This window comes from Pipistrellus kuhlii, unplaced genomic scaffold, assembly GCF_014108245.1.
Source record: "Pipistrellus kuhlii isolate mPipKuh1 unplaced genomic scaffold, mPipKuh1.p scaffold_m20_p_94, whole genome shotgun sequence".
NCBI lineage: Eukaryota > Metazoa > Chordata > Mammalia > Chiroptera > Vespertilionidae > Pipistrellus > Pipistrellus kuhlii.
The window spans coordinates 379,910-394,226 of record NW_023425600.1 but is presented as its reverse complement, the minus strand read 5'-3'; the positions used below and the strand labels follow the sequence as shown (position 1 = coordinate 394,226).

Genomic DNA, 14,317 nt, shown 5'->3' with positions numbered 1-14,317 from the left:
ATGGTGTGTGTGGAGGTGTGTGTTGAGTGTGAGTGTGTGTATGTGTGTGTGAATGTGTGTCAGTATGTGTGTGAATCAGTGTGTGAGTGTGCGTGTGTGTGTGAGTGTGTGTAAGTCAGTGTGTGTGTGTAAGTCAGTGTGTGTGTGTATGTGTGTGTGAATGTGTCAGTGTGTGTGTGAGTCAGTGTGTGTGAGTGTGAGCGTGTGAGTCTGTGTGTGTGTGTAAGTCAGTGTTTGTGTGTGTGAGTGTGTGTAAGTGTGTGTGTGAGTGTGTGTGTGATTGTGCATGTAAGTCAGTGTGTGTGTATAGTCAGTGTGTGTAGTGTGAGTTGGAGTTGTGTGGTGCGTGAGTGAGTGTGTCGTGTGAAATGTGTGTGTTAAGGCCATGTGTGTGCAGTGTGGTGTGAGTGCGTGAAAAGTCAGTGTGTGTGTGAGTGTGTGTGAGTTGCGTGTAGTAGTGTCAATGTGTGTGTTGTGTGTGAGAGTCGTGTTGTGTGTGTGTACTGTGCTGTGTAAGTCAGTGTGTGTGTCATATGTGTGAATGTGTGGGTCAGTGTGTGTGTGTGAGTGAGTGTGTGTAGTGTGTGTAGTGAGTGTGATAGTGTGAGAGTGTGTAAGTCAGGTGTGTGAGTGTGAGTGGTGGGTAAGTCAGTGGTGTAGGGTAGTGTGTCAGGCAGTGGTGTGTGTGTAGTGAGTGTGTGTATGGGTGAGTGAGTGTGTGTGTGGTGGTAAGGAAGTTGTGTGTATTGTAGTCTGTGTAGTCAGTGTGGACTGTGTGGTGAGTGAGCGTGTGTGTGAGTGGTGTGTAAGTAGTGTTGTGTCAGTGTGTAAGTGAGCGTGTGTGTGTGAGTGAGTGTGTAAGTGTGGTGTGTGGTCAGGTGTGTGTGGTGAGTGTGTGTGGTAGTCAGTGTGTGTGTGGTCGAGTGTAGGTGTGTGTGAGTTCGTGTGTAAGTCAGTGTGTGTGTCATGTCTGTGTGAGTGTGTAAGTGTGTGTGAGTGCAGTGTGTTGTGAATGTAAGAGGTGAGTGGTATGTGTGAGTGTTGGTGTGGGTGTGTATGTCTGTATGCAGGGTGAGTGGTGTGTGAGATGTGTAAAGTCAGTGTGTGAGTGAGGAGTGTGTGTGAGTGATGGCGTAAAGTCAGTGTGAGGAGTGTGGAGTGAGTGGTGTGAGTGCAGTAAGTCAGTGTGGAGGTGTGTGAGTTGTGTAAGCCTCAGTGAGTGTGAGTGTGTGTGTGAGTGTGTAAGTCAGTGTGTGAGTGTGAGTGTGTGTGAGTGTGTAAGTCAGTGTGTGAGTGTGAGTGTGTGTGAGTGTGTAAGTCAGTGTGTGAGTGTGAGTGTGTGTGAGTGTGTAAGTCAGTGTGTGAGTGGGAGTGTGTGTGAGTGTGTAAGTCAGTGTGTGAGTGGGAGTGTGTGAGTGTGTAAGTCAGTGTGTGAGTGGGAGTGTGTGAGTGTGTAAGTCAGTGTGTGAGTGGGAGTGTGTGAGTGTGTAAGTCAGTGTGTGAGTGGGAGTGTCTGTGAGTTTGTAAGTCAGTGTGTGTGAGTGTGTGTGAGTGTAAGTCAATGTGTGAGTGTGTGTGTGAGTGTGTAAGTCAGTGTGTGAGTGGGAGTGAGTGTGTAAGTCAGTGTGTGAGTGGGAGTGTGTGTGAGTGTGTAAGTCAGTGTGTGAGTGGGAGTGTGTGAGTGTGTAAGTCAGTGTGTGAGTGTGAGTGTGAGTGTGTAAGTCAGTGTGTGAGTGGGAGTGTGTGTGAGTGTGTAAGTCAGTGTGTGAGTGGGAGTGTGTGTGAGTGTGTAAGTCAATGTGTGAGTGTGAGTGTATGTGTGAGTGTATGTGTGAGTGTGTGTGTGTAAGTCAGTGTGTGAGTGTGTGTGTGTGTAAGTCAGTGTGTGTGAGTGTGAGTGTGTGTGTGTGAGTGTGTGAGTGTCAGTGTGTGTGAGTGTGTAAGTCAGTGTGTGAGTGTGAGTGTGTGAGTGTGTAAGTCAGTGTGTGAGTGGGAGTGTGTTAGTGTGTAAGTCAGTGTGTGAGTGTGAGTGTGTGAGTGCGTAAGTCAGTGTGTGAGTGTGAGTGTGTGTGAGTGTGAGTGTGTGTGAGTGTGTAATCAGTGTGTGAGTGGGAGTGTGTGTGAGTGTGTAAGTCAGTGTGTGAGTGGGAGTGTGTGAGTGTGTAAGTCAGTGTGTGAGTGGGAGTGTGTGTGAGTGTGTAAGTCAGTGTGTGAGTGGGAGTGAGTGTGTAAGTCAGTGTGTGAGTGGGAGTGTGTGTGAGTGTGTAAGTCAGTGTGTGAGTGGGAGTGTGTGAGTGTGTAAGTCAGTGTGTGAGTGGGAGTGTGTGTGTGTAAGTCAGTGTGTGAGTGTGAGTGTGTGTGTGTAAGTCAGTGTGTGAGTGGGAGTGTGTGTGTGTAAGTCAGTGTGTGAGTGGGAGTGTATGTGAGTTTGTAAGTCAGTGTGTGTGAGTGTGTGAGAGTGTAAGTCAATGTGTGAGTGTGAGTGTGTGAGTGTGTAAGTCAGTGTGTGCGTGTGTGTGCGGTGTGTAAGTCAGTGTGTGAGTGGGAGTGTGTGTGTAAGTCAGTGTGTGAGTTGGAGTGTGTGTGAGTGTGTAAGTCAGTGTGTGAGTGGGGGTAATTCCAGTTGTGAGTGTGAGTTGTGTTAGTGTGTAAGTGCCAGGGTGTGTGAAGTGTGAGTGTGTGCAGTGTTCAGTCATTGTGTGAGGTGGCGTGGTGGTGTGAGTGTGTAAGTCCGTGTGTGAGTGAGTGTGTGTGGGCGCGCTCGGCCCCTGGCTGTATCCGCTGGATGGTGTCGCTGGTCCTCGGCACTCAGGCACAGGCTGCCCCAGAGCAGGTGCAGGCACAGCCGGCCGGCGAGGGGAGGGAGGGGGGAGGCGTCACCGGGTCGCGGTGAGTTCCCGGCGGCGCTGTCTTGGAAGTGCCCATCTCAGGCCGTGCCCGCGGCCTCGAGCGTGTGCCCGCCCTCCGAGAGGAGGCCAGCTCGGAGCGGCTCTGCGGGCACGAGGGCCGTCCCCCTGCGGAGCCGGGCTTTCGGGGGGCTCCGCCGGGCCCCTCCCCTAGGTGGATGGCCGGGCGCACGTCCGGGGCGCCTCGGCTGGCTGCGGTGTCCTGCAGGCGTGTGCTTCCCATGGCGGCGGCGAGCAGGGCGGGTCCCCGGGGCCCGTCCGCTCCCCTGCGCCTCACGCCGGAGTCGGGCGCTGGGTTTGGCAGAGCTCCGTGGCGCGCCTGCAGTCCCGCATGTGGAGTCGGATGTGTAATCGCATGTCGGTCCATGTGGATGGCGCTGTGACCTCACACGGGACCTGCCTCTTCACTCCCATGCCGGGCGGTGGCCACAGAAGCTCCACTTGCCACTGGAAACCACAGGCACACAGCTCTGTCCACGGCCCCCGCCGTTCAGGGGGAGCTGCAGGGCAGGCCATGGCCTGGGCGGGGAGGGGCGAAGGGAGCAGGCCCTGTCCTGGCTGAGGGGGGACACGGCCCCCCCTCCCCCGTCCGGCTGGAGTGGCGACCGGCCCCACGTCCCCTCCTGGCTGAGGGGGGACACGGCCCCCCCCTCCCATCAGGGCGAGGGGGAACACACCCCCCCTCCCCTCCGGGCCGAGGGGGACAGGCCCCCCCTCACCGTCCTGGCCGAGGGGGGACACGCCCACCCCGTTCCCGTCCTGGCCGAGGGGGGACACGGCCCCCCCTCCCCGTCCTGGCTGAGGGGGGACACGGCCCCCCTCCCCGTCCTGGCTGAGGGGGGACACGGCCCCCCTCCCCGGCCTGCCGAGGGGACACGGACCCCTTCAACGTCCTGGCGAGGGGACACGGCCCCCCTCCCCGTCCTGGCCGAGGGGGGACACGGCCCCCCCTCCCCGTCCTGGCTGAGGGGGGACACGGCCCCCCTTCCCCGTCCTGGCCGAGGGGGGACACGGCCCCCTTCCCCGTCCTGGCCGAGGGGGGACACGGCCCCCCTCCACCGCCCTGGCTGGGGGGACACGGACCACCCTCCCCCCCCCTGGCTGTGGGGACACGGCCCCCCTCCCCGTCCTGGCTGAGGGGGGACACGGCCCCCTCTCCCCGTCCTGGCTGAGGGGGGGACACGCCCCCCTTCCCGGCCCCTGGCCGAGGGGGGACACAGCCCCCCCTTCCCCATCCTGGCTGAGGGGGGACACAGCCCCCCTTCCCCGTCCTGGCTGAGGGGGGACACGGCCCCCCCTCCCCGTCCTGGATGAGGGGGGACACGGCCCCCCTTCCCCGGCCTGGCTGAGGGGGGACACACCCCCCCTCCCCGTCCTGGCTGGGGGGGGACACAGCCCCCCTTCCCCGTCCTGGCTGAGGGGGGACACGGCCCCCCCTTCCCCGTCCTGGCTGAGGGGGGACACAGCCCCCCCTTCCCCGTCCTGGCCGAGGGGGGACACAGCCCCCCCTCCCCGTCCTGGCCGAGGGGGGACACAGCCCCCCTCCCCGTCCTGGCTGAGGGGGGACTGGCTGTGGAGGCTGCATGTGGAATGCGGTGTCAGAGATGGTGTATGGCTGGCCTGCTCACAGGAGGGTCTCAGGGCCCTGGGACCGAGAGGAAGTGAGCATCTGTGAGTGTGTCTGCCCCGTACTCACTGCGGGAAGGAGAGGCCGGCAGGGGGTGGGGCGGGGGTGGGGTGGGAGGTGTGGTGGGGGGTGGGGGAGCCGCCGGACAGAGAGGCCAGTGGGGGCGGGGGGGGCGGGGGAGCCACAAGGATGCGCTCCTGGGCCTTGGCTCTCTCTGCACAGCCTGCCACTCCTCATCACATCCATCGCCCTTCGGTTCACAGCGCCACGGGCCTCCCTGTACATAAGCAGCTGCCAGCGCTCAGGCGCCGTGCGGTGTGTGTGATGTGTGGGTGGCGTGTGGGCAGAGTGTGTGCGGTGTGTGCGGTGGTGCGGTGTGTGTGCGGTGTGTGCGGTGTGTGCGCGGTGTGCGCGGTGTGCGCGGTGTGTGTGCGGTGTGAGGTGCGGTGGGGTGCCGGGGTGTGCGGTGTGTGTGCGGTGTGTGCGCGGTGTGCGCGGTGTGTGCGGTGTGTGCGGTGTGTGTGCGGTGTGTGCGGTGTGTGTGGGTGTGTGCCGGTGTGGTCGGTGTGGGCGGTTGTGTGCGGTGTGTGTGTGCGTGGTGCGTGCGTGTGGGTGGCGGTGTGGTGCGTGTGGTGCGGTGTGGTGCGGTGTGTGTGTGTGTGTGTGTGTGTTGCGCTGTGTTTGCGGTGTGCGGTGTGTGCGGTGTGTGCGGTGTGTGCGGTGGTGCGGTGGGATGTGGCGGTGTGTGGGTCGGTGTGTGCGCGGTGTGGCCGGTGTGTTCGGGGGTGTGGCGGTGTGTGTGCGGTGTGTGGTGCGGTGTGTGTGCGGTGTGGGCATGTGGTGCGCGGTGTGCGCGGTGTGGGTGCGGTGTTGGTGTGGCAGGGGTGTGTGGGGGGTGTGCGGTGTGTGCGCGGTGTGTGCGCGGTGTGTGCGGTGTGTGCGGGGTGTTGAGGATGGGTGTGTGCGGGGTTTGCGGTGTGTGCGGTGTGTGCGCGGTGGGGGCGCGGTTGCGCGGTGTGTGTAGCGGTGGTGGTGCGTGTGGGTGGGTGTGTGCGGTGTGTGTGCGGTGTGTGTGTGCGGTGTGTGCAGTGTGTGCGGTGTGTGTGCGGTGTGTGTGCGGTGTGTGCGGTGTGTGCGGTGTGTGCGGTGTGTGTGCGGTGTGTGTGCGGGGTGTGTGCGGTGTGTGCGGTGTGTGTGCGGTGTGTGGGCGGTGTGGGCGGTGGGTGGTGGTGGTGCGGTGTTGTGGGGTGTGTGTGCGTTTGCGGGTGGTGTGCGGTGTGTGCGCGGTGTGTGGGCGGTGTGTGGGGTGTGTGTGCGGTGTGGTGCGGTGTGTGTGCGGTGTGTGTGCGGTGTGTGTGCGGTGTGTGCGGTGTGTGTGCGGTGTGTGTGCGGTGTGTGTGCGGTGTGTGCGGTGTGTGCGGGGTGTGTGCGGTGTGTGCGGTGTGTGCGGTGTGTGCGGTGTGGTGCGGTGCGGTTGGGTGTGGCCGGTGTGTGTGCGGTGTGTGCGGTGGTGTGTGCGGTGTGTGCGGTGTGTGTGCGTGCGGTGTGGGCCGGTGTGGGTGCGGTGGTGCGGTGTGTGTGTGGCAGTGTGTGCGGTGTGTGTGCGGTGTGTGCGGTGGTGCGGTGTGTGTGCGGTGTGTGCGGTGTGTGTGCGGTGTGTGTGCGGTGTGTGTGTGCGGTGTGTGTGCGGTGTGTGTGCGGGGTGTGTGCGGGGTGTGTGCGGGGTGTGTGCGGTGTGTGCGGTGTGTGTGCGGTGTGTGTGCGGTGTGTGTGCGGGGTGTGTGCTGTGTGTGTGCGGTGTGTGCGGTGTGTGTGCGGTGTGTGTGTGCGGTGTGTAGTGCGGTGGTGTTGCGGTGTGTGTGCGAGGGTGTGGCGGAGGTTGTGCGGGGTGGTGCGGTGTTGCGGTGGTGGGTGCGGTTTGTGCGGTGTGTGCGGTGTTGGGGCGGTGTGTGGGCGGGGGTGCTGGGCGGGGTGGGCGGGGTGTGTGCGGTGTGTGCGGTGTGTGTGCGGGGTGTGGGCGGGGTGTGTGCGGGGTGTGTGGCGGTGTGCGGTGTGTGTGCGGTGTGTGTGCGGTGTGTGCGGTGTGGTGGGTGTGGTGTGTGCGTGCGGGGTGTGTGCGGTGTGTGTGCGGTGTGTGCGGTGTGTGTGCGGTGTGTGTGCGATGTGTGCGGTGTGTGTGCGGTGTGTGTGCGGTGTGTGCGGTGTGTGCCGTGTGTGTGCGGTGTGTGGGCGGTGTGTGTGGGGTGTGTGCGGTGTGTGCGGTGTGTGCGGTGTGTGTGCGGTGTGTGCGGTGTGTGTGCGGTGTGTGCGGTGTGTGCGGTGTGTGCGGTGTGTGTGGTGTGTGCGGTGTGTGCGGTGTGTGCGTTGTGTGTGCGGTGTGTGTGCGGTGTGTGCGGTGTGTGTGGCGGTGTGTGCGCGCGTGTGGGTGTGCAGTGGTGCGGTGTGTGTGCTGTGTGTGCGGGGTGTGTGCGGTGTGTGTGCGGTGTGTGTGCGGTGTGTGTGCGGTGTGTGTGCGGTGTGTGTGCGGTGTGTGCGGTGTGTGTGCGGTGTGTGTGCGGTGTGTGCGGTGTGTGTGCGGTGTGTGCGGTGTGTGCGCGGTGTGTGTGCGGTGTGTGCGGTGTGTGTGCGGTGTGTGCGGTGTGTGTGCGGTGTGTGCGGGGTGTGTGCGGGGTGTGTGCGGTGTGTGTGCGGTGTGTGTGCGGGGTGTGTGCGGTGTGTGTGCGGTGTGTGTGCGGGGTGTGCGCGGTGTGTGCGCGGTGTGTGCGGTGTGTGTGCGGTGTGTGCGGTGTGTGCGGTGTGTGTGCGGTGTGTGCGGGGTGTGTGCGGTGTGTGTGCGGTGTGTGCGGTGTGTGCGGTGTGTGTGCGGTGTGTGTGCGGTGTGTGTGCGGTGTGTGTGCGGTGTGTGCGGTGTGTGTGCGGTGTGTGTGCGGTGTGTGTGCGGTGTGTGTGCGGTGTGTGCGGTGTGTGCGGTGTGTGTGCGGTGTGTGCGGTGTGTGTGCGGTGTGTGTGCGGTGTGTGCGGTGTGTGTGTGCGGTGTGTGCGGTGTGTGTGCGGGGTGTGGGTGCGGGGTGTGTGCGGTGTGTGTGGCGGTGTGTGTGTGCGGGGTGTGCTGCTGTGTGGTGGCGGTGTGTGTGTGCGGTGGGTGCGGTGTGTGTGGCGGTGTGCGGGGTGTGGGTGGTGTGCGGTGTGTGTGCGGTGTGTGTGCGGTGTGTGCGGTGTGTGTGCGGTGGTGCGGTGTGTGTGTGTGCGGTGTGTGCGGTGTGTGTGCGGTGTGTGCGGTGTGTGCGGTGTGTGTGCGGTGTGTGTGCGGTGTGTGTGCGGTGTGTGCGGTGTGTGTGCGGTGTGTGCGCGGTGTGTTGAGCCGGTGTGGTGCGGGGTGCGCGGTGTGTGCGCTGTGTGGTGGCGGCGTGTGCGGATTGTGTGCGGTGGGGTGTTGTGTGGCGGTGTGTGTGCGGTGTGTGCGGTGTGTGTGCGGTGTGTGCGGTGTGTGTGCGGGGTGTGTGCGGTGTGTGCGGTGTGTGCGGTGTGTGTGTGCGGGGTGTGTGCGGGGTGCGGTGTGTGCGGTGGTGCGGTGGGCGAGGTGGTGTGCGCGTGTGTGGTGCGGTTGTGGGGTGGTGTGTGCGGTGTGGGTGCGGTGTGTGCGCCGTGTGTGATGCGGTGTGTGCGCGGTGTGTGTGCGGTGTGTGCGCGGTGTGTGTGCGGTGTGTGCGGTGTGTGTGCGGTGTGTGTGCGGTGTGTGTGCTGTGTGTGTGCGGTGTGTGCGCGGTGTGTGTGCGGTGTGTGCGCGGTGTGTGTGCGGTGTGTGTGCGGTGTGTGCGCGGTGTGTGTGCGGTGTGTGTGCGGTGTGTGCGGTGTGTGCGGTGTGTGTGCGGTGTGTGCGGTGTGTGTGCGGTGTGTGTGCGGTGTGTGTGCGGTGTGTGCGGTGTGTGCGGTGGTGCGGTGTGTGTGCGGGGTGTGTGGCGGGTGGGCGCGGTGTGGGTGCGTGTGTGTGTGGCGGTGGGGTGGTGCGGTGTGTGTGGGCGGTGTAGGTGCGGTGTGTGTGCGGTTGATGTGCGCGGTGTGTCGTGCGGTGGATGGTGAGCGGTGATGTGCGGTGATGTGGCGGTGGTGCGGTGTGTGTGCGGTGTGTGCGCGGTGTGTGTGCGGTGTGTGTGCCGTGTGTGCGGTGTGTGTGGGGTGTGTGCGGTGTGTGTGCGGGTGTGTGCCGGGTGGTGCGTGGGTGTGGCGGTGTGTGCGGTGTGTGTGCGGTGGGTGTGGGTCGGGGTGTGTGCGTTGTGTGTGGCGGGGTGTGTGCCGTGTGGTGCGGTGGTGGACGGTGTGTGTGCCGTGTGTGTGCCGGTGTGTGCGGTGTGTGTGCGTCTGTGCGAGTGTGTGTGTGCGTGTGTTGCGGTGGGGTGTGCAGTGTGTGGGCGGAGGTGTGTGCCGGGTGTGCCGGTGTGTGTCGCGAGGTGTGTGCCGTGGTGTGCGGGTGTGTGCGGGTGTGTTGCGGTGTGTTCGCTTTGTGTGCGCGGTGTGTGTGCGGGTGTGTTGTGCGGTGTGTGCCGGTGTGTGCGGTGTGGTGTTGGTGTGTGTGCGGTGTGTGTGCGGTGTGGTGCGGTGTGTCGGTGGGTGTGCGTGTGTGTGCGGGGTGGTGGTGCGGTGGTGTGTGGGTGGGTGTGCGGTGTGTCGCGGTGTGTCGCGGGTGCTGTGCGCGTGTGTGTGCGGTGTGTGTGCGGTGTGTGCGGTGTGGGTGCGGGGGGTGGCGGTGGTAAGGTGTGTGTGCGGGGTGTGTGAGGTGTGTGCGCGGTGTGTGCGGTGTGTGTGCAGTGTGTGTGGTGTGTGTGCGGTGTGTGTGCGGTGTGTGTGCGGTGTGTGCGGTGTGTACGGTGTGTGTGCGGTGTGTGCGGTGTGTGTGCGGTGGGTGTGCGGTGTGTGCGGTGTGTGTGTGGTGTGTGCGGTGTGTGTGCGGTGTGGGTGCGGTGTGTGTGCGGTGTGTGTGCGGTGTGTGTGTGGTGTGTGTGCGGTGTGTGCGGTGTGTGCGGTGTGTGTGTGCGGTGTGTGTGCGGTGTGTGTGCGGTGTGTGTGCGGTGTGTGCGGGGTGTGTGCGGTGTGTGCGCGGTGTGTGCGCGGTGTGTGTGCGGTGTGTGTGCGGTGGGTGCGGTGTGTGTGGTGCGGTGTGGGTGACGGTGTGTGGTGCGGTGTGTGTCGGGGTGTGTGGCGGTGTGTGCGCGGTGTGTGCGCGGTGTGTGTGCGGTGTGTGCGGTGGTGTGTGTGCGGGGTGTGTGCCGTGTGTGCGGTGTGTGCGGTGTGTGCGGTGTGTGTGCGGTGTGTGTGCGGTGTGTGCGGTGTGTGCGGTGTGTGCGGTGTGTGCGGTGTGTGTGCGGTGTGTGTGCGGTGTGTGCGGTGTGTGTGCGGTGTGTGCGGTGTGTGTGCGGTGTGTGTGCGGTGTGTGTGCGGTGTGTGTGCGGTGTGTGCGGGGTGTGTGCGGGGGTGGGGCGGGTGGTGGCGGGGTGTTGCGGGTGTGCGCAGCGTGTGTGCGCGGTGTGTGCGGTGTGTGTGCGGTGTGTGCGCGGTGTGTGCGCGGTGTGTGCGCGGTGTGTGTGCGGTGTGTGCGGTGTGTTCGGTGGGTGCGGTGTGTGTGCGGTGTGTGTGCGGTGTGTGCGGTGTGTGCGGTGTGTGTGCGGTGTGTGCGCGGTGTGTGCGCGGTGTGTGTGCGGTGTGTGCGGTGTGTGCGGTGTGTGTGCGGTGTGTGTGCGGTGTGGGTGCGGTGTGTGTGCGGTGGTGCGGTGTGTGTGCGGTGTGTGTGCGGTGTGTGCGGTGTGTGTGCGGTGTGTGTGCGGTGTGTGCGCGGTGTGCGCGGTGTGTGCGGTAGTGTGCGGTGTGGTGTGCGGGTGGGTGTGCGGTGTGTGCCGTGTTGGTGCGGTGTGTGGGGGGTGTGTGCGGGGTGTGTGGGGTGTGTGCGGTGTGTGCGGTGTGTGTGCGGTGTGTGCGGTGTGTGCGGTGTGTGCGGTGTGTGTGCGGTGTGTGTGCGGTGTGTGCGGTGTGTGCGGTGTGTGTGCGGTGTGTGTGCGGTGTGTGCGCGGTGTGTGCGGTGTGTGTGCGGGGTGTGTGCGGTGTGTGCGGTGTGTGTGCGGTGTGTGTGCGGTGTGTGTGCGGTGTGTGCGGTGTGTGTGCGGTGTGTGTGCGGTGTGTGCGGTGTGTGTGCGGTGTGTGTGGTGTGTGCGGTGTGTGTGCGGTGTGTGTGCGGTGTGCGCGAGTGGGTGTGGCGGTGTGGGGCGGTGTGTGCTGGGTGTGCGGCGGTGTGGGCGGTGTGGTGTGAGCGTGGGTGATGTGCGGTGTGTGGCGGTGGTGTGCGGTGTGTGTGCGGTGTGTGTGCGGTGTGCGCGGTGTGTGTGCGGGGGTGGGGGCGAGTGTGCGTGTGGTGGTGCGGCTGGGACGGTGTGTGTGCGCGGTGCGGTGTGCGGGTGTGTGCGGTGTGGTTGCGGTGTGTGTGCGGTGTGTGCGGTGTGTGCGGATGTGTGGCGGTGTGTGTCCGGTGTGTGTGGTGTGCGCGGTAGTGCGCGGTTGGTGGCGGTGTGTGGCGGGGTGTGTGCGGTGTGTGGGCGGGGTGGGTAGCGGTGTGTGTGCGGTGTGTGCGGTGATGTGCGGTGTGTGGCGTGTGTGGAGCGGTGGTGTGCGGTGGGTGCTGGCGTGTGTGCGGTAGTAGTGCGGTGTGTGCGGTGTTGCGGTGTGTGTGGGGGTGTGCGGTGTGTGTGCGGTGTGTGCGGTGTGTGTGCGGTGTGTGTGGTGTGCGGTGTGTGTGCGGTGTGTGCGTGTGCGGTGGGCGGTGGGTGTTGCGTTGTGTGCGGTGTGTGTGCGGTGGCGTGGGCGGCGGTGTGTGCGGTGTGTGCGGTGTGTGCGGTGTGTGTGCGGTGTGTGTGCGGTGTGTGTGCGGTGTGTGTGCGGTGTGTGCGGTGTGTGCGCGGTGTGCGCGGTGTGTGTGCGGTGTGTGTGCGGTGTGTGTGCGGTGTGTGCGGTGTGTGTGCGGTGTGTGTGCGGTGTGTGTGCGGTGTGTGTGCGGTGTGTGTGCGGTGTGTGTGCGGTGTGCGCGGTGTGTGTGCGGTGTGTGCGGTGTGCGCGGTGTGTGTGCGGTGTGTGCGGTGTGTGCGGTGTGTGCGCGGTGTGTGCGCGGTGTGCGCGGTGTGTGCGGTGTGTGCGGTGTGTGTGCGGTGTGTGTGCGGTGTGCGGTGTGTGTGCGGTGTGTGTGCGGTGTGTGTGCGGTGTGTGCGGTGTGTGTGCGGTGTGTGTGCGGTGGTGCGGTGTGTGTGCGGTGTGTGCGGTGTGTGTGCGGGGTGTGTGGTGGTGTGCGGTGTGGTGCGGTGGGTGTAGCGGCGTGGTGTGGGTGGTGCGGTGGTGTGTGCGCGGTGTGTGGCGGTGTGGTTGCGGTGTGTGACAGGTGTGTGGTGCGGGTGTGGTGTCGGTGTGGTGCGGGTGTGTGGTGAGGCGGTGTGCGGCGGTGGTGCCGTGTGTGTGCGGTGTGGTGCCTGTGTTGCGCGGTGTGTGCCGGTGGGTGGGCGGTGTGTGCGGTGTGGGCGGTGTGTGTGCGGGTGGTGCGGGGTGTGTGCGGTGTGTGTGCGGTGTGCGCGGTGTGTGGTGCGGTGGCGTGTGCGGTGTGTGTGCGGTGTGTGTGCAGTGTGTGTGCGGTGTGTGTGCGGTGTGTGCTGCGGCGGTGTGCGGTGTGTGATTGCGGTGTGTGGCGCGGTGTGGTGCCGGTGTGTGCGTGGCGGTGGTGCGGTGTGTGTGCGGTGTGTGCGGTGTGTGCGCGGTGTGTGCGGTGTGTGCGGTGTGTGCGGTGTGTGTGCGGTGTGTGTGCGGTGTGTGCGGTGTGTGTGCGGTGTGTGCGGTGTGTGTGCGGTGTGTGTGCGGTGTGTGCGGTGTGTGCGGTGTGTGCGTGTGGGGTGGTGCGGTGTGGGTGTGCGGGGTGTGCGGTGTGTGTGGCGGTGTGTGCGGTGTGTGTGCGGTGTGTGCGCGGTGTGTGCGGTGTGTGCGGTGGTGCGGTGTGTGTGCGGTGTGTGTGCGGTGTGTGTGCGGTGTGTGTGCGGTGTGTGTGCGGTGTGTGCGGTGTGTGTGCGGTGTGTGTGCGCGGTGTGTGCGGTGTGTGTGCGGTGTGTGTGCGGTGTGTGTGCGGTGTGTGTGGTGGTGTGGTGGGCGGGGTGTGTGCGGTGTGGGGCGGTGTGTGGGCGGTGTGTGCGCGGTGTGTGTGCGGTGGGTGTGCGGTGTGTGCGGTGTGTGTGCGGTGTGTGCGCGGTGTGTGCGCGGTGTGTGTGCGGTGTGTGCGGTGTGTGCGGGGTGTGTGCGGTGTGTGTGCAGTGGTTTGCGGTTGTGGTGCGGTGTGGTGGTGTTTGCGGTGTGTGGCGGTGGGCGGTGCGGTGCGGTGTGTGCGTGGGTGTGGCGGTGTGGTGCGTGTGTGCGGTGTGTGCGGTGTGTGCGGTGTGTGTGCGGTGTGTGCGGTGTGTGTGCGGTGTGTGTGCGGTGTGTGCGGTGTGTGTGCGGTGTGTGCGGTGTGTGCGGTGTGTGCGGTGTGTGTGCGGTGTGTGTGCGGTGTGTGCGGTGTGTGTGCGGTGGTGCGGTGTGTGGGCCCACACTCACAGCGCAGCCACGGCCCCCTGTTGGCCTCAGATAACCCTTTCTCTCCGGTGCCCCAACACCGGCGGCCGCGGCGCTGTTTGAAGCCCGAGCGACGCTGGCCGATTCAGTCGGGGGGTAGCACCTTTCTCCTCTCTGAACTCTGTCCCGCCTCTCACAGACGGAGCGTTCGGAAGGTGCCAGAAGGTTCCGGTGACAGATGTCTACCGCTACGAGGTGTCGCCGGTGGCCCAGCAGCGCCCGAGGGCCGCCTTGCGTCGGCTGTCCCGCGCAGGTAGGCAGGCGGTGGGGTGGGGAGCGGGGCCCCGGGTCGCTGTCCCCCGGGCCCTCAGCTAAACTCTGCTTCTCGGAACTCTAGGGCCGCGAGGAAGTGGGAAGGACTTGGTGGTGGGCGGAGCGGCTGGAGGGCCGGGGAGGTGGGGCGGAGCCGCTGGAGGGCCGGGGTGGTGGGCGGAGCGGCTGGAGGGCCGGGGAGGTGGGCGGGCGGCTGCTCACCAGGTGACCGTCCCCCCTTCCCGGAGGAAAGCAGCCCTCGGCCGCGGCGTTCAAACTGTCGTCCTGGTTTTTCACAGGGCAGCCCTGTTAGCTCTGCTCAGATACCGTAATTTGACCATTATCATGTAGGACTACTATTTACAATTCACACATGTACATGCTTTTTAAATGGAAGCATGAATGGGGTCAGTCCTGCTCCTGAGGGGAAGCCTGGTCTCCTGAAGCTTCGAGCCTGGACCAGAGGCTCAGCGTGGGGGGCTCAGGCCCACCCAGCTCAGGGGGTGTGTATGGTGGGGGGCTCAGGCCGACCCAGCTCAGGGGGTGTGTATGGGGGGGCTCAGGCTGTCCCAGCTCAGGGGGTGTGTATGGGGGGGCTCAGGATGACCCAGCTCAGGGGGTGTGTATGGGGGGGCTCAGGCCCACCCAGCTCAGGGGGTGTGTATGGTGGGAGGCTCAGGCCCACCCAGCTCAGGGAGTATGTATGGGGGGGCTCAGGCCCACCCAGTTCAGGGGGGTGTGTATGGGGGGGGCTCAGGCCTGTCCAGCTCAGGGGGTGTGGTAAGGGGGCTCAGGCCCACCCAGCTCAGGGGGTGTGTATGGGGGGGGCTCAGGATGACCCAGCTCAGGGGGTGTGTATGGTGGGGGGCTCAGGATGACCCAGCTCAGGGGGTGTGTATGGTGGGGG

The 14,317-nt window shown here is 64.5% G+C and overlaps 1 protein-coding gene across 2 annotated transcripts in view; it reads left to right on the top strand.

Moving 5' to 3' along the window:
• PTPRN2 (protein tyrosine phosphatase receptor type N2) overlaps window positions 1-14,317 on the top strand; it is a 326,344-nt gene that overhangs the window by 37,409 nt on the left and 274,618 nt on the right. For both annotated transcript variants that reach the window (XM_045578276.1, XM_045578275.1), the window contains exon 3: window positions 13,298-13,411. In XM_045578276.1, coding sequence (XP_045434232.1) covers window positions 13,298-13,411 — 114 coding nt within the window. The remainder of the gene's footprint in view (window positions 1-13,297; window positions 13,412-14,317) is intronic.